The 27,851-nt window shown below is 37.5% G+C and overlaps 1 protein-coding gene across 4 annotated transcripts in view; it reads left to right on the top strand.

The window, feature by feature from the left end:
- Positions 1 to 27,851, top strand: part of PDCD6IP (programmed cell death 6 interacting protein) — a 35,650-nt gene continuing 7,799 nt past the window's right edge. Inside the window, exons 1-14 of one of the 4 annotated variants that reach the window (XM_075493412.1) lie at positions 1 to 353; positions 7,207 to 7,261; positions 9,040 to 9,109; positions 12,528 to 12,655; positions 13,257 to 13,410; positions 16,605 to 16,705; positions 19,193 to 19,324; positions 21,682 to 21,904; positions 22,652 to 22,775; positions 23,496 to 23,673; positions 24,080 to 24,191; positions 24,975 to 25,144; positions 25,916 to 26,164; positions 27,562 to 27,696. In XM_075493412.1, coding sequence (XP_075349527.1) covers positions 148 to 353; positions 7,207 to 7,261; positions 9,040 to 9,109; positions 12,528 to 12,655; positions 13,257 to 13,410; positions 16,605 to 16,705; positions 19,193 to 19,324; positions 21,682 to 21,904; positions 22,652 to 22,775; positions 23,496 to 23,673; positions 24,080 to 24,191; positions 24,975 to 25,144; positions 25,916 to 26,164; positions 27,562 to 27,696 — 2,037 coding nt within the window. In that variant the 5' untranslated portion in view covers positions 1 to 147. The remainder of the gene's footprint in view (positions 354 to 7,206; positions 7,262 to 9,039; positions 9,110 to 12,527; positions 12,656 to 13,256; positions 13,411 to 16,604; positions 16,706 to 19,192; positions 19,325 to 21,681; positions 21,905 to 22,651; positions 22,776 to 23,495; positions 23,674 to 24,079; positions 24,192 to 24,974; positions 25,145 to 25,915; positions 26,165 to 27,561; positions 27,697 to 27,851) is intronic. The other 3 variants (XM_075493415.1, XM_075493411.1, XM_075493413.1) reach the window with 3 other exon arrangements.

Raw genomic sequence — 27,851 nt, forward strand, 5'->3', positions numbered from 1 at the left:
CGCGACGATCCCGGAAGCGCGGGGCCAGGGCCGCGGTCTGGGCAGGCGGCAGGCAGCGCGCGGCCGGCCGGGGCCGCTCGGAGAGGAAGGGGAGCGCGAAGCTGCGGTGACGGCGGCGGCCGCCCGCCCCCCCCCTGCGCGGCGGCCATGACGAACTTCATCTCGGTGCAGCTGAAGAAGGCCTCGGAGGTGGACTTGGCCAAGCCGCTGTGCAAGTTCATTCAGCAGAGCTACCCGGGCGGCGACGCCCAGGCCGAGCACTGCCGCGCCGCCGAGGAGCTCAGCAAGCTCCGCAAGAGCGCGCTCGGCCGCCCGCTCGACAAGCACGAGAGCGCGCTCGAAACCCTCCTCAGGTAGGGGCGGGAGGGCCGGGCCGGGCCGGCACAGGCCCCCCAGCGGCCCGCCGCGCCGGGCTTAGCCCCCCCCCGCCATCCCTCCCCTTTCCTCCCGCTTCCGGCGGGGTGGGCGCGCACCTCCCTCTCCCCAGGTGCCCTGCGCGGCTGAGGGGCCCCGGCGGCAGCTCCGGGCCCAGGCCCTGGGCGCGGCGGAGCCAGGCCCAGGGTGCGGGCGGGCCCAGGTGTGGGCGGCCTGCGCAGGGCGGGGCGGACGGTCCGCCGGCAGGAAGCGGCCCAGGCTGCCGGGCCGGCTCCGGCGGCCTGTGGGTTGCGTGCCCGCCTCCCCGTCGCGGGCCTGCGTCTGGGGCAGGCGTCCCAGCGCTCGGATGTCTTCCAGCATCCTGGGGTCCCCCTCCCTCAGCGCACGGCTCGGGTGTTGGGCGTCGTGGGGTGATATGATAGCAGCGCAGGGCCGGCGGTGCGGCAGGCTGGCGGGGGAGGTGTAGAGAGGAGGCCTTATCCCGATCAACTTCCCCTTCCGAGTGTTTGTAACGTGCCGGTCGCGGTTGGATCTAGGTAGAAATTACAGACTATTTTGCTTCTCAGAAGGGAGCAGGTGTGTCTTTTGTTTCAGCGTTACATTTTGCTGTTACAGCTGACAGCTTTCTCTTCAGTTTCGTTTGGTGGTTTTTTTTTTTTCCTGTCATGTTTTCCTTCTGTTGTCTGTGTTTAGCAGCTTTTTAACGTATTTGCAAAGTCACATCCTTATTTTCTACTTAACACACTTAGTTTGCTATCAGAAAGTTTATTGGTGCCTCTGTTGTGCTGGAATTATCATAGGTTAGATAAGCAAAAGATTAATTTATGCCTTCTGCCCGGTTAACTGCATAAAGCCTGCATAAAGCTTGCTTTTTAACTGCTCCATCATCTACAAAAGCACTCACTTTTACCTGTCTCTAGAACATTTATGGATTGCAGGATTGACTTACTGTGGTAATCCTGTTGTTCTGTTTCTCTATGTTGGAAACACTTTGAGCCCATTTATTTGTAGCTCATCTAGTCACTGAAGTCACTGCGATTCATTCACTAGGTTAATACTAAGTACACACTTCTACACTTCTGTTTGTAAAGCTGGGGTCAAAGATTTGCAGTACCAGAATATGAGTTTTTTGCATAGTGGCAGCAAGTTTTTTTTTTGTTTGTTTTAAAGAAGGAAAAAAAGATAGAGGGATTTTCTAGTGTAGGGAGAAATGATACTTGTAGACATGACACATTTCTGTAATATCATGAACGAGTAGAAATACACTTGATGTTCACTAGAATTTCTTACTTAAATGAAGAGGAATGGAAAGGAAACAAGCGACTTATTAAAAAGAAGGCATTTGTAAAATGAGTTACTGGTGTTTTTTGAGCTTATCAACCCTTCACTGGGTGTTTGGGCTATACAAGTGATGCCTATACTGATCATGTTTTACAGTGTCTTTGTAGTTCCCTGTTCTATTCCTGTTTATTACTGCGTATGCCTTTTGAAGGTACTATTGTGTATGCCTTTTGAAGGTCAGGGAAATAATGAGTGTCTATGGACTGAAAGAGGGGCTTTGCTAGCCAAATTGAAAGGCATAGTATTATCTTCCCTTGAATGTTGGAATTGAGCTTCCTTTTCTGATGGTGCCAATCAGATTTGTGATTAGTTTCTATCTGAAATCCCTGTTTGGCCCAGCCACATTATATGACTTCACCCTATCTAACAGCTGTATGCTGCCAAAAGAAGAAAGCCCTCTCTTCAGTTCTGGTCCTTCTCTTATGCCATTTCTGGAAGGCAAAAGGTGTAGATGGCTTTCTGACAGGTGAGCAACTTGAATGAGTTCAGTGGAAGGTCAGATGAGTATGAGGACTGGCACAAAAGAGGATAAAAGTAGTGTTGCTTGAAAGCCAAGGGGCTGAGCAGGACCTCCCTCTTTTAGTGCCAGTAGGTCATTAAATTAATTCAAGCCATAGTATGCAACTTCACCTCAAGTTTTCTCTCTGAATAATGAAGGGAAACCATTTGCGATTGCATAATCACCAGTTTTCCTTTCGAGTCAATTCCATATGCAGCGATCTGTTTTCTTTGCTATTGATCAGTGATCAGCAGATGACTTCAGGTGGCCCAGGTGCTGTTGCACTTAGTCAGGAGGTGTTGAATGTGGCTCTCCACTGGTGTCACCTTATGTGTGAACAAGAAGTGATATCCCTGCCACACAGAAGCTTCTCTCATAAAATACCTGCATTTTAGATTGTATCATTTGAGAATATTTGTTCCCTTTACAGAGGAAGTGAGATAAGGTGAAGGTCTGAATTAACTGTAAATTAGAGAAAATAAAACAATCATATATATGTGTTCCTCTATCTCTAACAAGTTATGAGCAGTTTGTCCCTGTCTGACCGTTTATATTCATTACAGTTGCTGGAAAATAAGTTTGTTCTTATTCTGTAAGAATATTCTGGCATATATTCTATTGATATTCTGTAAGGAGCAGTTACTTTAAAAAGTCAGACTGTCTGCACACCCAGAAGTTTGAAGTATGCAGCTGAGCTTATGATTGAAAGAGCACAACCGTCTGAGTGTCTTGCATTTCCTCTGAAAATTCACTTCCCTCTCCAACTTCCAATATTTTCCTGTGGCTATTTGAGTTGTACTCAGTCTTACATTTAAGTAACAACTTTAGCAAGATTTTCGTTGAAGTTGGAGTTTAAAACTGGTTTGTTAGTGAAGTAATGTTGGAAGAGCTAATTACAATGTGGATACCCTTTGCATACATTTACTTCTTTGTGGCTTTTTATAGACCATAATACCTAGTAGAGCACTGTAGACCATTTAACTGTTAAGAAATGAGGGCTTAATCTTCTGCTAATTAATCTAGGATTTGCCCACGGTTTTGTAATCTGTAGAAGCCTTGTTTTGCTGAGTAGTTACTGCAGAATTTTTTCTTTTATGGAAGAAATGAACTCAGTTGCAGACCTATTTCCTAAGCAAACACTGACCAGTGAAGCTTTGGAAGTGCGTGGTGCACTGTTGTTTGACTGATGAACACAAATGCTTCCCTTAGAGAAGTACTTGAGGTACCTGGTGAAAAGGGGCACAGTGTAGCTGGGAAAGACCTCAGCCTGCTTCCAAGCTTTCTTTGTTTTCTGAGAATCTGAGTGCTCTGAAGGTGACGTAGGTGAACTTGGTACAGATGTTTCCCCTTAAATTCTGTCATAGCAGATTTGATTTAGTGTGGTGTTTTTTTTTCTTTTTTTCTTCTGAGTGTAATTATAGCTTCGAGGGGTTCCTTGCTTCCTCTCTTTAATATTAAAGATAGCCTGGAGTTCATTTCCGTTTTCTGGAGGGATGGGGTGGTGGTGCGAGTTTAATTGGTTTAATTTTTCTAACAGCTCCTGCAGTTCTTTTTTTAAAAGAAAAGTGGGGGGGTGGAGGGGGAGGGAGAGGTGCGTGGTTTTATTTTGAATGGTCAGATTGTCTGGGGGCTGAAAGTTGCAGTTCTGGTTTCCAGCTGCAGTTCTTATCTAGAATAGCGAAGGCAGATCTTGGTCTCCTGTTCTTTTGAAGGAGACTTTTCTTTATGGTTCTTTGAAGGAGGAACAGGATTTGAGGTTCTTAATGCAATACATATACTTATATTTTAATTCTAATTTAAACCTTGACTTCCAACTCATTTGACTGCTGTAACTCATTTTTACTAGCATTTAGGAGTGTGTAATGCCTGTTTTGGTGAAAGATTGCTGTACTTTGAGAACTAGATCTGTGTTGCTGACATCTGCCCTCCCGTTCATTGCTGTAGTTGGAACTCAGGCAGTTGGTATGTTTGCATGGTTTTCTGTAGTTCATCACTCTGGCACAGCTAAACACACAACGCTCATCTGTGTTGTGCGGCAGCTTCTGTTCCTTGTGTCTTGATAGTGAGATTTCTGTGAGTTTTGTTTTAAATAACACTGTCATGTTTACCCTCATCCTTCAATGTGTAACTGACTTGTGTATCAGATGTAGCCATTCCTTTGATATTTATTTTCTGTCTTTGTACTGCTAGTTTACACTGTTCTGTGGTTAACATCTTCATTTACCATTTTATTTATATATGCTTAGTTATATATACCATTATATTTATATATGTTTAGCTACTGCTAAACAAAACTAAGTGATTTTATGTGGGGTTTTTTTGGTTTGCAGAGTTTTAAAAAGCTCTTAAATGTTGAGTAGAATTTCAAACTCTTTAATAAAAAGAAATGACACCACATGCTTAAAATAGTAAAGACAATAGTAACATAAGTTCTGAACTTGTTTAAAACCAACAACCAAAAAGCCCTGTGGTGTTGGTATTCATTGATGTTAAACGCAGCAATGTGCATATTTGGGAGGAACATACACCTCCTTGGTTTATTTTCTTTTTCTTTGTGGCTCTGTTGACATACAGAGAATAGTCTGTTTGCAGACTGCCAATGCTTAAGTGTGCCAGACTTCACAAGGCCATTTAACAAGCTTTGCTTCTTGACTGCCCTCGTGGCAGATGAGGACAGGGTAATCGTGGAATGTGGGAAGGCAACGCGGCTTTATTGGTGGCTTTTGGCTGTCAAAATAAATTGAGGCAGGAGGAGACAGCATGGAAGGTCTTTGTGATACTATGTGAAAACGACTGTGTTGAGACCAGCCGAAGGCAGTGAAGGAAGTACATGTAAATATATTGGTTGAAGTGATCTTCAGTGCTAGTACTGAACTAATTTTTGTACTGCTTGTAGTAATCTGTATCAGTGAAACCAATTAGGTTAGGAAATGGGGGGAAAAAAAAAAAAGTGTGATGGTGTGATAAATCAGACCAAACTTAAAACAATGAGAGAGCATCAACATGCAAAGCTGAATTTCTTTAACCTCAAAAGGGATGCTGTTCTGTACAATTTTTATAGATCAAGCCTTGGATGTAAGGTCACTTAAAAAAAAAATTGTAACTAAACTATATTTAACTATTGCTTCCTTTCAAGTGGTATGTGCTTTCAAGGTATGACTATCAAATGAAAGATGAAGAAAACAGACAAATGAAAATCTTTTACAGAAAATAAATATACATTCTTTTAAAGCCAGTACCTTTTATGTGCTAGCTTCATAAATGTTGGAAGATAATTAGTTACTGTACTATCACATAGTTTAAATTTATCAGACTCTGTTATTGGCCAATATTTTAGTTCTTTCTGAAAAACACCTTTGATTTATAAAGTTAAGTCTCTCAGTGGAGATATATTTGAAATCTGACTTCATAATGGCTGCTCTTGTACTAGCAACCTTAAGGCTGAAGTATGGTAAGAATAGAATAGAGATTCATAGATTTATGAGAAATAGGCAGAAAAATTGTCATTAGCTTTAAAATCCACATTAAGGTTTGTTTTTTGTGGTTTGGTTTTTTTAACAATACCTTTCACATACTTGTTAAGTTGTTAAAAGTAAGAATTAATCTTGATTAAACTGCTGTCACAGTAGACATCTGCAGACTTTTTTTTCTTTTACCTTAGGAGCAATTTCTCTCAACTCAATTATTAGTGGAAGTGCTGGGTTACTGTTGCAGATTATTGTAGCTTCTAATATGGTTTAGTATATTGTGTCTTAAATTGCAGTGGCTCAGTTGAAGCCAGGAACCTGTAGTATTATATACATTGACAGATGTAATGCACTGAAGAATATGCTAATGCTATTTTTATTGTTGTATATGACTTTTAAAAATGCTTCTTGAATTTTTAAACAAACATTTATTGCCTGGAGAACATAGGCCTTGTACGTTGCTTCATGTCTAGATCAATCGTGATTAATATTTAATAATGTAATATAAGGAAGCAGGAACAATATTAACCCTGTTTCACAGACTGTGAAACTCATTACTGCGTGTTTTGTATATTGGGAATGTAAGTTGTTAAAAAAAGAATTTGACCAATATAATGTTGGGTCTACGCCCATGTGGCAAGTACTACAGGAAGAGCATAGGAAACAGGCTTCACATGTTGTGTGTTCTCAGCAGTTGGCAGTTTAAAGGTTTTCTGTTCTGCATCCAGCCTGTTGTGTTTAACAAGTGTAGGGTACAACTCAGGAAAACTTTGAATTGCGAACTGTTGCCTGGATAGATTGTGTGAGGGACTATGCTATACTTGCTATATTATCTTTCTGGCATTCTTTCCTAAATATCTTCCACTGTGAGTAGACAAAATACTGGCACAGAGAAACTTCTGGTTTTAATTCACTGTGACTACTACAATATAGTCTAATGAAAACTAAGTTTACAACTAAAGAATTTTGTCAAGGATTAGGCTCTCCAGTTGATACTGTGCAAGGCAAATGGCACCTATTTCAAAGACACTGAATTTTAAACAGATGAGTCAGTAACTGTAGGGGAGTGGGATATAATGTTCAGATCAAGAGAGTGCAGTGTAGCTTGTTAATATTATGTTAAGTGCTGTACTTAATTTACTTTTGCAGCGTGACTTAATGTCTAATGTACTTTTTGTCTTCCTGTATGTATACAGGGACCTCTTCGCATGACAGTCTTTTCTAATCCACCCTCCATCAGAAAGTGGAATGGCTCAGCTTTGTCTGTGATACTCTTCTTCTACTGAGCGAGACAGGGTTTCCACATGGTCTGTGGAGGACTACCTCCTATTGAACTTGTTCCTCTACTGAAAAAAATCCCTTTAGGCAGAATTTCTGTCTGTCCTGCAAGTCCTCCATAGTTACAAATGAGCTTCACAACTTATTTGTGTGTGGGATTTTTGCACCCTTTTTCTTATATGCCTGTGTAAGGCACAACTCTTAATTTGATTTATCTAATAGCCATTTCTTCCTTTTTTTTTGTAGATACTATGATCAGCTGTGTTCAATTGAACCAAAGTTTCCATTCTCTGAAAATCAGGTAAGATGACTTATCAAACCATTAAACTGAATCATGGCACCGACGATGTATGACTTCCAAGCCTGTACCTAATCCACTAAACAGTACTTTTCTTGGGCAAGGCGTTTAATGTCTTTGAGCTTTATTTTCCTAATCTCTGTTTATTTTCTAGTCAGTGCTTACATAGCCTATATTGCAACGTCACCTCTAATGGCCATAATTGCCTTCGTTTTACAGATTCAGAAACGTTTAGACTTTGGCTAGTGGTCGCTGTGGTCTATGTCAGAAGGAGTTGTGCTGTGCTGATTCCTCTTCAACTCTCCTTTTTTCAAGAAGTCTATTTCATGCTAAGTTGTAAAGGCTTTTTAAAATGTAATTTCTATGGGAAACCCTTTAGTAATGGGTGGAATATGATCTTTGTTTTTGAAGTAGAACAGAAGTTTCATTCACAACAGCTAACAGAATAAGCCCACTTAACAGTTTAGCACTTTATTCCTGTCTCTGCATCTACAAATTACATAATTTTTATATAGACATGGTGTTCATTAAGCTTTTTTTTTTCCTACCATATTTCTTTAGAATCCTGTCTCTAAGAAGAAATTCAGATTAACTCTTGCCTATTGAAGTCTTCCTCAGGTGGAGACTGGAATAGATCTTTAGGCTTCTGTATTTTGGTGGAAAAAGATGTAGATTTTCTTTGGATGTGTTTACAAATAGGACAGAATTTCCATTTCTTTCCTGATCAAATCATATTTAAATGGTAATGCTATGATTAAAAGAAAAGGTTTCTTTCAGACTTAGAGATTACAAGTAAGGGAATACTTTTAATGCAGTTCAAGCTGATTTGAGTTTTGCATGTAGCTGCATTCACTTGTAGCCAAGAGCTGTGCTTTGGTTTTTAGTGTGCAAATGTTTTGATATGATGATCTGCAAACCCTGAGACGTGGAATACTGGAAAACTTTAGGAGCAAGTTCTGCAGATCTGTAAACTGTTCCATCAAAGGGAAGTAGTTGTCAGTGGAAGCAGCAATGAACAGCTGGGGACCAGAACTTCCTGAACTAGCATTGCTGTTAGAGGAAAATACATTACCAAACCGTACTGTGCTCTTTCTTAAGTTATTCTCCACAACCACTTTAAAATGAGGAATTTTGCTGTCTTTTCTGGTCTGATACCAGTTGCTTACAACTAGTTTGATCAGCTGAATAAGGAATGAAGTTGTGGAACTTCAGAGCGGATTCTGTGAACCATTTGCATTGTCTGTGAAATATAAGCTGGAAGTGTAATATAAAACACACTTTTACCTGCATTCTCTTTCCTGAGTGCATTTCCTGATAATAGCACTATTGAATTCACTCATAAAAATGAGTGAATTTCAGTATTACAAAACAGTTCCAGATATGCTAGTGATTTGAAACAGTGGAAACTGCCTGGTTGGGCAGTTTCCTTTAACTGTGACTCTACCTGACTGTCAGAGTTCTTGGGAGAGGAATATCTTGGTTTGGAAATAAATTTATCTGTCACTCAGAATATGAGCAGAGCTGAAAGATTGTTTTGAGAATTTCTGTCTTGTCTGCTTGAAATGTTTTGAGCCAAACTAACAGGAAGGAGAAAAGGTAGAATAAATTTTTTTTTAAATAACTCTTGATGATTTTCTGAAACTTCCAGAATGTTTGTAATGTTACAAGTGAATTAAATGTTTTATGCAGTTAGAATATAAAAGGATAAATATGTGAATTTGGGTTATTTTCTGAAGATTTCGTATTTAATTTTAAAGATTTTTCTTTTTCACAACTTTCAGGTCTGTGTAACATTTACATGGAAAGATGCTTTTGATAAAGGATCACTTTTTGGAGGATCTGCCAAACTGGGTATGTGAATGTACCGAAAGTGCAAGTATTAGTGATACTAAATTTTGAGAATATTTTTATATAGCTGAATTGTTAATAGTCTTTCTAGTATTCTCAACATAGCTTTCAAATGAGTTCAACTATATTGGTAACGGATTAATCACTTCAGCGTTGGTAATGAATAAATGGGCACCATACAAAGGATTTTTATGAAATTGAGATTTAATATTAGTTTTCCAGAAGCACAAATAGATGTGCGGTCTGATAATAGTTGTGCTTTCTGCTCCTTGGACTTTTTCTGGGAGCAATCCCAACTGTCATTAATCAAAATTGTTCAAGTTAACATTAAGTTTCAGTAGTAGGTTTTTGGTATTCCAGCTCTTAGTGTTCTAAATGAATAAGATCCTCATGACATATGCTTGTGATTGAGTGAGTCCCCTCCAGTAGAATAGAAGGGGAGTGATGGTAACTGGTTTCAGGAACCTGGTCTGTCATCTTTTGTTCAAGAGAATAGAAGGATCTGCCCGTGCCCTGAAATGATTCTCCTGTCACTTCTTTTTAAAGCATTTTCATACAGATTTGAACACTTGGAAAGAAAAAAAAATTGTATTTGTTTCCTGCAAACATAAGGAGTTTGAGTCTGTGATTGGTTTTAGTCATATAGGGACAATTCTGCATTGCAAATTCAGGATCATTAAATGGATTTGGAACACTTGCCAATGGAGAAACTAAGACTAAATCCTTTTGAGTTAAGTGAGGAGCTGTTTTGTCACATGTCATCATTCTTTAGTGTTTCTATTTATACCTAAGTGTTCATCATGACTAGCATTGCAAGATGACCATTGCAATTTTGAAGTTCCAGACAGAACCTGAAAAAAACGTTAGAGTACTTATTATCTTTTTAGGTTTTTTAAAGTTTTTGTGCCCTTTATATAGTTCTTTGTTAGCAAATACTGAAAGTCTTTGCAGTTTTCCATGTTCTGAATACATGTGCTAAAGTTGTCCTTGTGTGAACTATATGTGTAACAATACACCGCATTCCTATGCGTAAGCAGGTGGTGCACCTTTTCTTGCTTTATTTTCTAACTGTTCTAAGAAGTCCTTCTGGATAATTGGAGACCTTCCTGAAGATGCTGTGTTTTTTCTCAGAATTTGGTTTGTTCTGTCTTCTTTGGGGCTAGCATTTAATGTTGATTGAACCTGTTTCATAGTAAAGTTCAGAATATTTAATTATGATTTAAACATAGTCTGTGAATCGCCAGAGATTTGTAATAATTGTGAGAGAAAGAATCAGTAATCATAACATTGATAATTACCTTGAGAATATGAATGAATGTGATGTTACAGCAGCTTGAGAAAGCTTGCTTGTCTGCAGGTTAATTATATACTAGTCTGTGAGGCAGATGGCCAGAGATTTATGCAACAGTCCATGTGAAATATCAAAGAAATTCTTAACTGAGATGTGAGTAATGCTCAGTTAACAAGCAATGGAATAAGTTTTATTTTGAAACTTTAAAGCAGATCTTAGTGGAAAGAAATTAACAAAAGGAGTCTTTTAGAATATATTTTTACAGTGCCGTATCGTGGATTATCCAGATGCTGCTCTCCAGATTAACTATAGCATGTGTGTATCTCTTTATTTCAGATGAGAATTAGCAGTGGGGTTTCTCAGTGTAAAGCAAAGTTTTCAGTTACTGAGGGAGCAAAATTTCTGTTGACTTCTAGGAGGAGGTGATCCTGTCTCCAGATGGAAGTTAGGAGGAGATGATCCTGTCTCCAGGTGGAAGTTCGAAGTGTAACTCCTTTGACTTTCATGGGGGCAAGATGCAGGGGTGTGACTTGAGAGTTCTGGCTCTTGCTGTGGTGACAGACTGTTTTCTTCCCATCTTCCCCTAAATCCCAAGTCTGTATCACAGGGGTAGCTGACAGATACTGTGGCTGCTTGAAAAGTGACCCAGTTCACGGCATGCCATGTAATCTGAAATATGTTGGCTTAAGTTAATAGGTAGAGCTATAAACAGATGAGTCTGACGAAAATCTATATTGCTAAACAGCTGTTCTCACTGTAGTAAATCACACTTGAGATGCAGTCCAGAGTATAAAGTAATTCTGCATATAAAGTAATTTTGCACTTCAGAAACTTTTTAAAGCCATATTTTGTTTCCTTTCTTGTGTTTGTTTTAGTCTTTTGAATGATGTGGAAGTTGTACAAGATCTTTTTAGAAAAATTCTGGAAAATAAACTACAGAAGAGAGATTATCTAGATAAATAACTATTATATTGATGAAATACAGTGACTGTGTAACTCACTTTTCACTCAGGGAAACAAAATGGGAAAAATGGCATGTCAGATTTGTGGCTGCTTGTCTGAAAATTTAGTGCAGGTCAGGGAGTGCTAACATAGAAACTTGAGATATGTTAGATAATTATGTAGCTGTATAAGGAGGCTGGATGTTAATGAAATGAAACAAATGTGCCTCTCTAGTACCTTCACGTTTTAAGGATAACTTAGAAGTTGTACCTGGCTTTGTGAAATGGAAAATTTGCTAGTTGAGTTTTCTGTATTCTCCAAGAGGAGTGTCTAGATGCTTTTTAACAGTAGTAGGAAACTAATATCTGCAGTCTTTAGATTTTCCAGCGCTTGCATATGGCCAATAACCTTTTGAAAGTAAGTAATAGATTCAAAATGGTTCCTGTTCAGATACTACTGTTTCTAGAAGTGCGGGCTCCATCCTCTGGGACTATGAAGTACTACAGGAGTTGAGTCTGGACAGGCCACACTGCTGTCTAGTGAGCACAAGTTTTAATTAAGTAAATCCTTAGCTGTTTCAGTACGTGTATAACCAAGATATTTGTCAGCATTTTCAGTCTGAAACAATGGCTTTGAGAGGTGAAAAATTCCCTGCATTTCAATAGATAGTAAGACAGAGCATGTAAAAATCTTTGGCCTCAGTGAGAGAAGGGTAGTTAATATTACATTCAAGGTGCAGTAAGAGCATGTAATTTGGCAGTTATTGCAAAGTGATTAATGCATGGAAATTCATATTTCAGATTATCCTTCAGTAATGCATGTGTTTCTGTATCTTCGGGAACCAAAAAGCTGCACTCTAGTTAGAAAGACTTTCAAAGTATTTTGTGTATTGTGTAGATTTTCATACTACTGCTTTTATGCTTTATGCCACTCTGTAGTTCCTCACGTCGAAACATTTTGTGGAAGTACTAAATTAGACTATGTAAAGCCTTCAGAATGAAGATGACTTTGACTTTAAAAGTCCAGTAAGATTGTGGTGTGTGGTGGGGTTTTTTTTTGTTTGTTTTTGTTTGAAACTGTTGATATCTTTAAGTACAGATATTAGTTGTGTTGGCCTCATCTGTAGGATGCTAGAGTACTGAAGTTTATTTTCTCAACAGTATGGGTAACTGTCTGTCTTGATTGCAGCTCTGGCAAGTTTGGGGTATGAGAAGACCTGTGTTTTGTTCAACTGTGGAGCATTGGCAAGCCAGATTGCAGCAGAACAGAATCTAGATAACGATGAAGGACTGAAAGCTGCAGCTAAGCACTATCAGGTACAGAGGCTCCCTGCTTATGCTTAGGAATTCAGAATTATTAATCTTGGAACATCAAATAAGTATCTCAATTTTAAAGCTATATATACACATACATAAATATATATATATGTATTTTCCCCCTCTTAATTACAGAGGTGGATTGGCTAAGTACCTGGTCTTGGCTCATATTTACTCACCAGCTTTGAAAGATTTAATTACATACAGTTCCCCATACCCCTTCCCCCAAGTGTGTTGGTAACTAATAACCTTCAGCTTAAGATTTAATCATTTTAGCTAGTATAAATTTTAGTTTTAACAAGTTATACAGTAATAATATCTTTCTTTCTTCTTTGTGGAATGCATTAAAATTTCCATGTTCTTATGTCGTTAGGTGTAGCAAATATACCTTTACTTATAGTCCATCTTGATAAATGTCTCGGTGTAAGTGGTTTCAAGAACAAGAAGTCACAAGGAATCGTTTTCAGTGGCTAAACAATAAGTGGGAGACCATATACCAAAAAAGCTCTATTTTTTTTTTTAATTGTTCTATGTATTATATTTGTAAGAGAAAGAGTCTGTTTGGAAACATGAATGATAATATATTATTTTGTTTACTTAGTTTGCGAGTGGTGCTTTCCAACACATTAAAGACACAGTTTTGTCAGCCTTGAATCGAGAACCTACAGTGGACATCTCTCCGGACACAGTTGGAACTCTCAGTCTTATTATGTTAGCTCAAGCCCAAGAAGTCTTTTTTTTGAAAGCTACAAGAGGTATATCTTAAGTTTTGGCTTGTATATTTATGTACTTATTACAACTTCCACAAAAACTTAGAAGTGTTTTAAGTTATTAAGAGCTTGTAAAGGGCCTTTCAGAAGTTTTTATTTTTGCCTTTACTGATTTCCTCTCCCCCCCCCCCCCCCCCCCATGGTGGACGGTCTTTAAACACAAACTACAGATGCCACTTAAGAATTTATCTAAGGTTCACCTGACAATGCAGTTGACCCATTTGTCTTTCCTTTCTTTTTATGTCCAAAACCATTAGTCTTCATCGTTACAAAAGATTTTGCTGGTTTACATTTTTTCCTTTTCCCCCTTGAGAACAAAAGATGTTCTCTAAAAGGACTGAGAGTACTAGAAATGGTACATAGGGGTTTTACCACTACTCCCTTCCTCCTCTGTCTGGGGAATGATTTCATGAGAATTTAGAAAGAAAGATATGACTGTGCTAGGAAACAAAGGAAATTTCATAAGAGTTTAGGGGAAACAAATTCTATTTGATTGCTCCTGTTTTTAAGAGAGGAACTCTTTGACCCAGTCTAACTTTGAGAATGCCCCGTTTTTCTCGGGAAGTGAAATTCTGCAGGTAGAACAAAGAAATACGTCCCTAACTGTTAAAGGCTGACTGTGAAATACTGATTCAGAGGCTGCATATTTTAATAAAACTATTAAAGAACATATGCTTCAAAGAATTTTCCTGTGGAACAGAACTATCTTCGGTACAGGATCTCTTACTCTTTGCTATTCTGCTCTTCTCTCTGTATTTACAAGAAATTGTGCATCTACAAATTACAGATGTCTAAAAGAAGAACTAAGGGCATAGGGGTCACATGTGATTGCCCACCAACTCCTTTCTCTCCCCATGTTGTTTGGAATGCAATGGAGGAAGACGGGTTATCTTAACTGGGATGTTTCTTCACAGGGAAGATCCCTGAAAATTCTTGTAGCCTTACTGCCTTTAGGAGAATCTCAATGAGAAACTATTGTCCTTCAGTGAACTGATAAATGATGTTTATGTTCTTTATCGTGTTGGTAGCAGTATTTTAGTCTCTGGTTGTTTGGACGTTGCTTTGAAAGAAATTTGTATAACATGCCTGAAACTTTTCTTCAGAGCAGGAGCAGACACTTAACTCATTTTGTATGGAAATAGATCTTTCTGTCACCTTCATGATTTCTTGTTATTCAAAACATGAAAAAGATAAAGTAAGGCTAATCCAAAACCCACATGTGCCCAGTGAACTGAAGATTTTTGTGACTACTCCCAACACCACAAATCTGCCAGTTTTAGAAGGGCAGTAAGGTTAATAATCACCTGACTGTGGAGGCTGTAGATTTTGCCAGATGTAGAGAGGTTTCTTTCCCTGGGAGGAAAGACGTTTTGTGAAGAATCACGTTTGACAACATGATTAACATCAGAAACCTATTTTTCAAGTGGAAATGTTTCAAAGTTTGATCTCAAAACTCAAATTTAGGTTCCTGCTGCATTGACTATTTACCTTACTTGCAATTTTCTGTTTTCTCTCATGTGAGACAGTCCATTTATCAGCTTACCCGCTGATAATGTTACTTCTGATAGAATTGAATTTTTTCACAAGTTGAAAGAAAGTGGAAGTGTTTGGCAAAAACCAAATTGGTCAGTCAAATCTAACTCCACTGCATAACTACAGATCAGTTCTTTAACTTCTGACCCTTTCTTAATGTTTTCTTTAGGTGTCTTTAAGTCTGCATGTGTTCACTACTCCATCTCAAGGCTTGCATTGTAACTGCAGTATTTTAAAGATACATGAGTAAAAACTGAAGCTTCTGATGGTGAAAGATCTATTCTGCGTTGTCTGCGTGGACAAATGAGTCTCCCCTAACATTTCCTTTTTTAATAGAAATGTAGTTAATACACCAATATTTTTTATTTTCTTTTCTTAGAGTTTAAGCTCTATGAAGGAAGATGCAACTACCACACACTAGGTGGGGCTAGAAGGACAGTCTATTTAGATTTTATTTGTTTTGGTTTTATTAAATATTTAGTGCACTGGACAGAAACATTTTAGCAAAGAAGTTGCTAGATCTCATAAGCTCCTTTCTGTCCATTTGTCATCTAAATCCTGTTCCACAGTGAAAAGATCTTTCTGGCATACCTTAAATGCATTTACCTCATAGAAGGTAAATGTATTACATCATAGCTCATGCCTGAAGTGTTGTAGATAAATGTGTGAATATGCTGGAATGAGAAGGCCACTTGGGAATTCTTTTGATTTAATTTTGGCAATTAAGTCTGTGGACTTCCTAATCTCCCTGTACTCCCCACTCATGCTTATCAATCTGGCAGTACATAAAAATCACCTGAATCAGAGGATACTTGTTTGTAAGGGTAGCTGTTTAGAGTGGATAGCCAATGTTTGCGTTGATTGCCTGCCTTCTCTTGGAAGGCTGAATTGCTAGTGCAGGCCAGAGGTGATTATAGAAGGGGATAAAGATAGATGCAGCATGTTTCTATTTTAACAGTTTTGGCTTCAGGAACAGGGTGAGGATGTGAGGCAGGGAATATCGTTGCCGCTAGGCACATGCGGCTCTGATATGAAGTAGTGGATACCACTTGGAGGAACTGTGGTTATTTGTGTCTAGGAATGGCGTTTCTATACTTGCTGTAAGCTAACAGTGATGTGGACTGCTATGAAAAGGACCAGTCCCTTCTCTTCTGTTGCACTTCTGCAAATTTTTTGAGAGTCCTGACATGGAGTTGGGTTAGAGAACAGATCCTACTGAAAATTAACTATTTTTTGCTAACTAGATTTTAGCTAAATTCTTTGACTATGGCTGCACAAATGCTTGTGCAGGCACAAGGGAAGGGCTGGGAACAAGCTGCTGGAGTTAGAGTGGGACTGCGGCTTTTATTGGCAGCTTGCCAGTGGTCTGAGGTGAAGACCCTTAATCCTGCATAAATGCCAGCAGCTGCCAAAAGATTTCTTGTACAACTGACAGAACCTTCAGTGTTGTGATTGAAGTAGAAAATCTGGAAACTGCTGCTGGATGTCAAGAGAGAAGAATGGGATCCCACCTTTGAGCTATAATGTAAAGCTGTACCCTTAGAATGCAGTTGCTGCTGTTTGAAGATGAAGTAATTTACCTGTTCACTTGTAAAAACTGATGATAATCATAATTGTTCTTTGTTTTTTTTTCCCCCTCCCCCCAGATAAAATGAAAGATGGTATCATAGCTAAACTAGCTAATCAAGCTGCAGATTACTATGGTGATGCTTACAAACAATGTCAATATAAAGATACTTTGCCCAAGGTTAGTAACTATCATGGAAATAATCGGGGATCTGCTGTTATTGTGAATAACTGTTATTGTTTACAGTGTACTTGATGAAATACACTTAATGTATCCTCAAGAAAAGCTGACGTTTTGCTACATTTAAGGGAAATGAACCTGTAATTTGAAAAACAGTGAAGAAACTAGGATGCTAAAGATAGTGTGTCTTTTCTAAATAAGTAAAATCTTATTACATGAAGTGTGTTTACTTGCAACACATTTCATTTAAAGTGAACTTGAAATGTTTATGATAACGTTTATGATAGCCTTCTTAGTACTTAATGCCTTACTAAATCTGTTTTTCAAACTAACACTTTCTAATGGGGCTTAATTGACTTCTAGTCTCAATGTTTTCATGTGAAACTTGCTTTCGTGTTGACAGCATGAATACAGTGGTACTGTTCACTTACCTGTTAATGAAAAACATGACTGGAAGTCATTGTGTGTCCTCTGTCCTTCTGCCTGTCTTCTCCTCTTCGTCCACCCCAAAACAATCTTGATACTTGTAAATTATCTCAACTTAGTCTTGACTGTTCATTTGAGTGCTGTTGGTTTTGGAAGATGCAGAAGGATCTTTTTTTCACACTCTTTTGAGTATATACTGTATAACAAGTACTTTAAAAATGAGCAGGTTTTCAATGTATCGAATGTATCAATTATGTTCAAATCATAAAACAGTAGAAAACCTTTTGTGAGTGTTATAAATGTGAAAGCTGGATAAGATTTATTTACTTTTGATATGGTTGGACTCTTGAAATTTATATCTAGCCAAGTAGATTTGTCTTCCATAGTGCTTTTTTTGTGAATGTCCCTGGGAAGCATCCATTGTTGCTAATTCACAGTTATTTTTCATTCATTAATAGTTTCAAAACTCTGAAATAACTATTCCAGCTTGCAGTGGTCAGTCTTCTTACAAATAAAATGTGAAATATACTAGATTTACTAAAAATACACTGGAAAACTTACTAAAAATATTTTTTCCAGTGATAAACGGAAGTGGTTGATGTCTGGTCCTATAACTTAATATGCAATCTTAGTCAAATAATTGCCAAAGTATTTGCTGAAGGCACTTTTATTCCCTCTGGGGAAAAAAATCAGGTAATTTTTTTTCCCCTCTGGTTTCTAATGCAGAATAGAATCTTGATAATGATAGGAACTGTATGGGGTAAGGGCTGCTGTACTAAAGTAAAAGCATGCATTTTTATTCTTAAGCAATAAATTACACAAATGCCTTTGTAGGCCAGTCAGTGACTTTTTATATATATTTTTGAAAAAAATGTTTTTCAAAGTTCAGTTGATACCTTGCTTGGCTGCAACTTGAAAGATTCTTTTATATATGCACATGTTTCTTCTCACGCATTCTGTGGCATTTTACAATTTCTCACTTATTATGGTTATGATTGATTTCTGAAAGGCAATGAGATGTAATAAAGCCATTGCTTTGTCTTTTGTTGTTGTGGACCTTTCTTAGCCATAGATCTGCTCCCTGTTCCAGTTGCACAGTAATCTGTCAATTGATTATTTAAAAGAACATCATAAGGTTTGTTGGCTCCATGAGTTAACACCAGCTCTGAGAACAGTTACATGTTTAGGAGTGTGAAATAGAGGTTGACTTGATGTGTCAGACTCCAGTTGCAAGGCCTCACAGACAGCTTTTTCTTCCAAATTTACCGTCTTTTTTTTTTTTTTTCCCCATCTCTGTGGAGGCAGCAAGTTTGCACAAATGTGAAGAAGCAGGTCTTTATATACTGAGGTCTTTAAAACATCACTCGGGTTTTCCAGTGCTCCTTGATTTAAGAAATAAAACAGTAAGGCCAAATCCTTGATCAGAGACCTTGCCTATACTGTGGGCTGCAGCATAATGTTTTCTTCATGTCTTGGTTGGTACTCCTGCAAAGATAAGTGCGTTTTATATAAAAGTCTAAAAATGACTTTTAAATTGCTTTCCATGTCAATATTGGTCCTCTTTACTTGTTCTTTGCTTTCATAACTTTAGAGTTACTTTCTTGGTAGGCCTGCTGCTGTTTTAAGTGTAATTGCTTTGTTAAACCTAAGAAAGGAAAAAGAAAAAAGAAAAAAGCCTGTCTTCTCCCCCTTCCCCATTTTTTCAGAATACTTTGTCTTGGCTTTGTCTTGGGGGCATTTGGGTGTGTTCTTGCAACTATCCTTTCTAATATATGCATGCATTTCTGATCTTTGAAGTAAATGTTGTGACTTCATGGCTTGAATTTAAATTGTAGTTCATCTAAAATAACCGGCACTAAGAATTTTGGAACAACAGATTAAAAAAAAAAAAGACTGGATTCAATCCATGGAAAGTCACATGGTCTCTGACATTTACCTCTAATGTTTTAACCTATCTAAACCATTAATTGGGTGATTCTAATTTCCTTTTCTTCTTCCTTTTTCTTCCTGCATCCCATGTTGTCTGTGGTGGTTAATGTGGTTGGACTTTCCCCTGGTCAGTATTTTTATTTCCAGGAGGTGTTTCCTGTTCTGGCTGCAAAGCACTGCATTATGCAGGCCAATGCAGAATATCATCAATCTATCCTGGCAAAACAGCAGAAGAAATTTGGTGAAGAAATTGGGAGGTTACAGGTGGGTAACTTTTTTTTCTTCTCTGAAAAATATGGGGAAACTTTAAACACTGAAAAGCTAGCTCAGAGTTCTAAAATTCAAATAACTAAGAAAGAAACTTACTAAAAAATTGCAGAGCATGTTTATCACATGAATCAAATTATTAGCAGCTGTATTTTAATGAGTTTGGGCAGTTTGATACTGCTTGACACGTTAAGCCTATATCTTTGTTTGCATAGACTTCTTATCTCAATATAGCTAATATAACAGATTTGTTAATATTAAATAATTTTCCAAAGTGAAGTTATTGAAAAAATCACCAAAACATTAAAATTCTGCCTGGTCTATACCTAACTCCTTTCCTGCGATCCTGATTTAGATTTAAATCATTTTTGAAAAACATACAAACAGTTGTATTTTTAGTCTTTATAGTTTTTTACCTCTATATCTGGTTCCTAGAGGGACTCAAATATAGATGTTGTAATGAGTAAGGTCTTCTCATGTTTTAAGTACAGTAGGGAAAAAAATGGCTAAAAATAACTACTTTCTTCAAGTCCCCTGGTCCTGGGGGAAAAAAAAAGAAAAAATAAAGTGCTACTTCGACTGACTTTGTAGAATCCATGTGCAATATCTATTTATTGATATGCAGGAGAGTTGAAGGACTTATATATGACCATCATGTTGACATTTTGAAAGTTCTGATTATGCATTTATTGACTTGGTACGGGATGGAGCTTGAAACTTTTTTTCTGTGCTTGCATGACAATGAAGTGCCTATATGAACTTCTAATACCAAGTTGTTATATTATGACTACATTACTAGGTGATGGATGAAGTTTTATCTGTTGTTTATGCTTGAGTTTCAAATCTGCCTAGCAGACCTCCTTTTTCTAGGACTCTAGAAATAGAACATTAATGCCTTTTTTAAGTGCTCACCCTTGACAGGTCTGGCTATATCAAATTTACTATCATTGTTAAGTTGTATAGCAAATTAGCTTGTGACCATGATTTTTCTTCATGTTGTGTTACAGGAAGCATCCCTTCATGCTGAGCAGTTAGATATATATTTTTTTTTTTTTTAGTCAAGCCTGAGGGGAAATACTCCATTATTATTTATTTTAGCACTGCTTCATTAACAGCATGTAGTCAGAAATTAAAATCCTGTGTCATCTTATTAAATACCTTTAGTACGATGAAACTTAAATCCTGTTCTCCATAGTTATTAAAATACTGCTTTTGTAATTAATCTAAATTAGAGGTTTGGTATCTTATTTTGATGAAGTTTTGAAAAATGCATTTGCTATAAAGTAATACTCTCTTTTTATTTCACTTTTTAAAAAGCTAGAACAAAGATGGATTAAATTGGGGGGGAGATTAATGTAAATTCTTCCAAATTAAAGTATATATGCACACCCCTGTTTCTTCTCTCATTTTCTGTTTCTGGCAAATGGTAGTTAGACTATAGTATTGTATCAAACCAGAACTACTGTTGTGTGATTTATGGCACAATAGAAAGTGGCAAAAAAATCTCGGCAAACTTCAAATATACTTCACTTCTAACGTAGCTCAGGTTCCACTCCACAATCCCAAGAAGTTTGAGTTTTGGACGAGTTGTGAGTTTATGTAAACCTCAACTGACACTGCTTCTTCGTATTTTGTTTTACACATTCACAACGCAAATGTGATCAGGATGGAACAGATGCAATCAAAGGACAATGTTTTGTCTTGCATGTCTCCTGCAGTAAATTGGATGTAGGAAAACCAGATACCTCAGGGTTGCATCTAGGCTGAGCAGACAGAATTGAAGAGACAGTGGACCTTGTATTTTATTGTAATTTGCAGTAGGGTTCCAGCATAATTTCTGTAGCTTCTGAGCTCAAGGTTAGATGCGTGTTAGTGGCAGATGTGAAAAGCAGGACTCAGGCCTCTTCCTTCATGAATGTAAGCAAGTGAGCAAGGTTTGAGAAACAATTTATAGTACCTGCAAAAGCAAGCTGTGGGTTTCATGAAACAACATGAAATGGCATGGTGGCTTTTTTTTTTTTGTGAATGGGTATTTGAAGTGTTATTGCCTCTAACTTATGATCACTTCTTTTGGATTTTGGGGAGTCATAGTGAGACTACTGTGAGATATTAACTTGGTTAGTGGTTTGTGGGTTTTTTTTTTCTCAATGAAGTATTTTAATGAGTAAAATCTCCTTTTTCCTTTTTGATACATAAGAGGAGAATATTTTCTTAAGGAAATAATATTATTGATCACATGCATTGGCAGTAGTTACTTGGCTAACCGGGAAGCTCATCTGTTTTCTTAGGTATATATGAAAGGCAGAAAGAGAAGTTATTATTTTAATTTTAACTGTTTTTTTTATTTTTTTTAGCATGCAGCAGACTTGGTGAAAACAGTGGCATCTCGTTATGATGAATATATAAATGTTAAAGATCTGGTTGACAAAATCAACCGTGCACTTACAGCTGCCAAAAAAGACAATGACTTCATTTACCATGACCGGGTTCCTGACCTGAAGGATTTGGAATCCATTGGAAAAGCCAGTCTTGTGAAGTCTACTCCAGTTGTTGTTCCCCTCAGTCAGAAATTCACTGGTAAGCGAAGTGTGTGGAGCACACAGGGTACTTGTTACCTTGTGAAACACACGGCCACCAAAGTTCATTTGTACCATGAAAAAGTAAATGTTTACTTTTGAATTGTATTAAGTGTACAGCAGTGTTTTTGAAAGTGCCATTTGTCTTTTCCAGTTTGTTGTTCTACTACTTGATGATAAAAAGTACTGGAAGAATAAACCACACGTAATGAAAATCATTATTTGCAATGTGCCCTTCTCTTAAAGATTTTCTCAGCAACTGTATTTTCTATATTAAACCAACCTTTTTAATTTCAGAAGGAACACTAGTATAAGGGAAAGGTATCAAATTGTACAATCTTAACTAACCTAGTTGCTGGACTTCCATAAAGCTGAAAAATTTCAGTTTGTTGGCTGTACAGGGGAGTTCTGAAAAATAATCCTCTCTTCCCTTTCTCATTTTCTTCCTTTAAAGAAGCAAAATTAGAAATGAAGCCTTAAGGAAAACCTGATTTGTAATCCCACAGTTGTTTTAAATATAATGCCTTTAAATTATGTCTAACTCAATTTCAGTCTTAAAAACTGAAATCTAATCTAAAGACCTGTAGAAATAGAATTTTTTTTAAGACATCTTGGGAAGTGGGGGAAAGTATCTTGAACTGTTCAGATCAGTCTCTGTAGTACAACCTGTACAAAAGAGCTGTGAAGATGTGTGTGTCCTTTTACCTCCTCAGTGCAACTTGAGTAATTTATACTACTTTAATTGCAGACCTGTTTGAGAAGATGGTTCCATTGCAAATTCAGCAATCTGTGAGTGTTTATAACCAGAGAAAGGCAGATTTAGTTAACAAGTTAATAGCCCAGATGAGAGAAGCCACAAATATGGCAAATGGGTAAGTATGGGTCCTTGTTAAATTTCTCAAGAGGAGTTATGGAACAGCCTATAAACACTGGCTGCCTTGCAGCCTGCAGACACCCAGATTATAGTAGTGTTTTTTTATTACTGTGTGGTAGGCTGGCAAACTTAAGCCATGGAAGGGGTATTTAGAACTACTTTTCTGCATAAGTTAAGACTGAAAGCATATTAAGAACAAATAGCATTGAATTTTCTTCAATCTTTCCTCATTTTTTAGGAGTCTGACACTTGCTCAGAAAAAGTTCCAGTACCATTAGTCTAGAAGGATTTTCACATTCCAGTGGTCAGCTTGATTGTACCAGTGATTCAATACATGATATTTTTTCCCCCAAAATTTTCTTCTTTAAAATAAATAATAATAAAATTTATATCAAGCTGAAAGATAGGAATGTAACTCCAGGCAGTTGGTTCTTTATCTACCAGGTAGTTACTACTGAAAATGTTTGCTATATTTTGTAAGTGCTAAAAGACTAGGTTTTGTTTAGCTTTTTAAGAGCTTTGAAACGTATTTTTGGTGAGGTATACGCTAGGAATAAGTTTAGAGTTTTCAGTTTGAAATTTCTGTCTAGGCGTACGTTATACTCTGTTTCCATTATAATTGACTGTGTGATTGTTTGTTTGGATAGCAGTGTTATTTACAGGATAAAACCATCTAATAGTACAAACAAGTTGCTGTTTAATGTGTTGACTTTTTCAGTGTCTTGGCTTCCCTCAATCTTCCTGCTGCTATCGAAGATGTGTCTGGTGATACTGTTCCTCAGTCTATTTTGAACAAGTCCAAGTCTGTGATTGAACAAGGAGGAATTCAGACTGTTGATCAGCTGATCAAAGAACTGCCTGAATTGCTACAAAGGAACAAAGAAATTTTAGATGAAGTAAGCTCAGCAACCACTAACACTAAAACATTCTTAAAAAAAAAAAAAAACAACCACTGAACTTTTTGTCTTTAAATGGCAATAGAAAAAATGCACGATTACCAAAAATGCTTGTAACTTTAGTAGCACTTCAAAAATATGCCATTTAAGTGTTTAGTGTATACAAAAACTGTGCTGTCACTTGTGGATGTTCCCTGACAAGGATTTTGTCTTTAAAATTGTTGGGAGGGGGAAGCATGCTAAAGAAATTTGGGTGATTTGTGCCTTTCATGCCCGTTGTTTTATTTCCCAAACTAAATTTATAAGGTATGTATAAGCTTTCTTTATTTTCTACGCTAGCTGTATATCTTGTAGCTATTTCATGTTTAGAACGGCTTGTAATGCATGTAACATTTTCCCCTTGTAGTCACTAAGATTATTAGATGAAGAAGAAACTACAGACAATGACCTGCGAACGAAATTCAAAGAACGCTGGCAGAGAACACCATCCAACGAGCTCTATAAACCTTTACGGGCAGGTAAAGTTCATGTTTCATGCTTTGGATTCTGGGGATGCTCTAAAAATGTCCATTCTCATTGTGTAAATTAAAGTAGTTTTTAATGCTCTGATACTATCTTTAAAGATACAAATTTCAGTTTAGGAGAGATTATGCCAAAACATCCTTATTGCAATCTGCACCATTATTTGGAGTTGAGAGATGATGTGATAGCAGAGAACTTGCCGCTGCTTTTGCACCCCTGGAGGGCACAGGCAATGAAAAATGGCTGCCCTCCTAAGAATCTGGTTGCAATTACCTCTTAAACACTTTAGTGTGTTTTTTTTTCTCTGTATATTAACTTTTTTTTTAATTTCCCATCAAGGTGTTCTTTTCTCTTTGATTTGGTGTTTTGTTTTGGTTTTTTTTCCCCAGCAGTTAGTCAAACTACTTAGAGCCATCACTACAGCATGTTTTCTCTGCGCTTAATATGTATTGTTTTGAAGCTAACAAGGGACTGATATCACTGCCTTAGCTTGGCAAAGTTACAGGGGTTTAAATCTGTGGAGTAGCTGAAACCAGTGTTCATTAATATACTTTTGAATGCTTCTCTGGAGAATTAATATAGGTGCCTAGCTTATGCACTATTTAAAACATAACTTAGAAGCTTAAGTTTTATTTATAAGTCTTAATAATGTCATAATGTGCAGGCTCATAAAAACGCGTGAAGACTTACTGAAAAGCATGAAAACTCTTCTGGTGCAAGGCTTGGATGAAACAGGTTTTGAAATGATATAAACACCCTTTTTTCCCTCCCACCACCAGAGGGAGCCAATTACCATAATATTTTGAATAAAGCTGTGCAAGCAGATGGTCAAGTTAAAGAACGCTATCAGTCTCACCGGGATACCATTGCACTTCTGTGTAAGCCAGAGTCAGAACTCAATGCAGCCATTCCTTCTGCCAACCCAGCAAAAACTTTACAAGGAAGCGAGGTAAAGTGTTGAAATTTGTCTCTATTTTGAATAGAAGTGCTATTCGTCTAACAAAGTAAACTTGTGTGAATTGGTGTGGAAGCTGATCCTTAGCTGCTCTTGTTGCTGTCACAATTGATACAGGAGGTAACTAACATTTGGAAAAGAAGTTGTCTTTTGGTTTAAAATCTGCTTGAGTATATTTTGTTATGCTTAGTGTCAGCAAGTTCAATCCCTGTGGACAGCAAGACTGGTTGACTGTTATAAAAGGAGCAATCCTTGATGAATATTTTTGTTATGTAGGGTGGTGGGGTGTAGTGCTCAGGTTCTTGGGGCAATTAGGCAATGTAAAAGACATGGCCCAGTATTTTAAAATATTAGGCAATTGCACCAACTTGCTTTCCAAGAAAGTCATGGCTCATCTACAGCAATATGATTATTTTTCTCATAGAAGTGATTTGAAGTCAATGTGTTTGACTGCCATTTTTAGAATAACCTATTGGAAGGTATCTGATCAGTTTAAAAAAAAAATAATTTAAAAATCGTTGCAGTAATTCAGTGTTATTAGTGGAAGCAAATCTTTAGAGGAGAATATAGCTTAAGAAATGCTTGAAGATCTTTGTTTCATTGTATTCTGTCCTGGTTTGTCATCTTAAACGTACTTATAAACAAATACTCATGCAGTAGTGTTACCAGCATCAGTGAGGAGTGCAAGATGGAAACAAGTAATAGAGTATACTTCTGCAATAATTCCTCTAAACATGCTAACTTCTGACAATTTTTATTGCCTAGGTTGTTAATGTCTTAAGAACTTTGCTGGCCAATCTGGATGAAGTTAAGAAGGAGAGAGAACAACTGGAAAATGACCTGAAATCTGTAAATTTTGACATGACAAGCAAATTCCTGACTGCACTTGCACAGGATGGTGCTATAAATGAGGAGGCTATCTCTCTGGCTGAGTTGGACAGAATTTATGGAAGTTACAAACGGAAAGTGGAAGAGTCTGTAAAAAAGCAGGAAGAACTTCTCAAAAACATTCAGGTACAACACCTTGTATGTCTTCCTTCCTTCCTCTTAAACTAAGGAGCAATGATTCCTCTACCTCTCCAGTGCTTTAGAAATCTTACTTTGCTTTCTACTCTGTTTTGCTTGTTACTCTGTCATAGGCCAGTTGATACTCCTTTACTACTCTGATCACTGAAAAAGACAGGTTTGGTGTTTTTTTTTTTTTTTGTTCACTGGAAAGAAATGTGAACTTTTAGCAGACTCTCCCAGAACTCAAGTGTAAATTCTCTTGGACCTTTTCTTGGCCCAGTTCTGCAGATGGCTTTGCCCTTGGAAGAAGCTTAACTGGTGTGCTAAGAAGTTTTTGGTTTTGTTTTGGTTTTTTCCCTCAATCCCATCTTAATACTTCTTTCTGGGATAACAGCAAACCTGTCCTTACTGTCTACTAGAAGACATTTTGGGTCTCTGAAGTATGTTTTGGTTTATTCCTAATTGCTATTTACAATGTGCTTGACTTCCAGCACGTGCAAAGCTCATCAAAGTAAAAATTAATGAGAATTTCCCAAAGTTGATTTATAAATTCAGCCTTAATTTGTCAGTAACACCAGAGACAGGTACCTGAAACATCTGGCAAAAGAGGAAGTCCTAGTGCTTGGACAAGTGGCAGTAGTGACTTGAGTAATGATGGGGCCTATTTGTGCACAAGATCACTTGCAACTTCTGACTGCAACTTGTGTTTGCAAGAATAGGAGACTTTTCCGAAAGGGAAAAAATTGTTTCTAAATGACCATATGGCTCATGTTTATCAAGGATTTTGTATTCAGATATCTTTTAACATACATACTTTTAAAATCTTGATGGATATTACTTTGATGTTTGAATGTCCTGGAGTGCAAGTTTGGCTGCTTCTGGCAGCTGAAGTGGTCTTTTTAAGTTTGCTTGTTTGTTTATTTTCCCAAGAGAAATGAGATGTACGTGATCTTTCTGTCAGTTTTCTACTTTGTGTCCTTTTAATAGCTTGCCAACATCAACCATATTTGAGGTAGTGCTTCTTGTAAAATCATACTGAAAGTTAGTATTTTTGAATGTCAGTGGAGGGTACTACGGGAGAGATCCTAATTAGTATAGCCTCTGAAAGAGAGTCTGCAGTATGAACTTGAGAATTAGCTGAAGGCAGCCCACAACAGAACAGATAATTAGCTGGTACATACTGCTAGTGAGTTAATATATGTATAGTTCTGAAATAGCCACTACACTTGGCAGATAGCAAGTATCGGGAAGTACAGTGTGTGGCTGGAAGGTGAGGAAAGGCAGGTGTTGGGAAAAGGGTGTAGAAGCAATGAGTAAGAAGAAAAAAAACCCCAAAAGATATAGCATCTTACATGGACCTCAGTTGCATTATTTTCACTGCTTATTTTTTCCTTTCTTTTAAGAATGCACACCAGGATTTTTCAAAGATGAAACAATCCAACAATGAATCTAATTTAAGAGAGGAAGTTTTGAAGAACTTAGCTGTAGCAAATGACAACTTCGTGGAACTTGTAGCCAATTTAAAAGAAGGCACAAAGGTATGGTAATGCTTAAGGGATTGGAAGAACTTTTAAAAAAATTTTTATTTACACAATGAGACGTGAATCAAAAAATCATAATAAACTTTGTGGACATGCTAGATGAGAGGTACATTTTTGAGGATTTTACTACTGAAGTGAGGACAGCGAGCTGC

The sequence above is a fragment of the Mycteria americana genome, chromosome 2, assembly GCF_035582795.1.
Source record: "Mycteria americana isolate JAX WOST 10 ecotype Jacksonville Zoo and Gardens chromosome 2, USCA_MyAme_1.0, whole genome shotgun sequence".
Classification (NCBI taxonomy): domain Eukaryota; kingdom Metazoa; phylum Chordata; class Aves; order Ciconiiformes; family Ciconiidae; genus Mycteria; species Mycteria americana.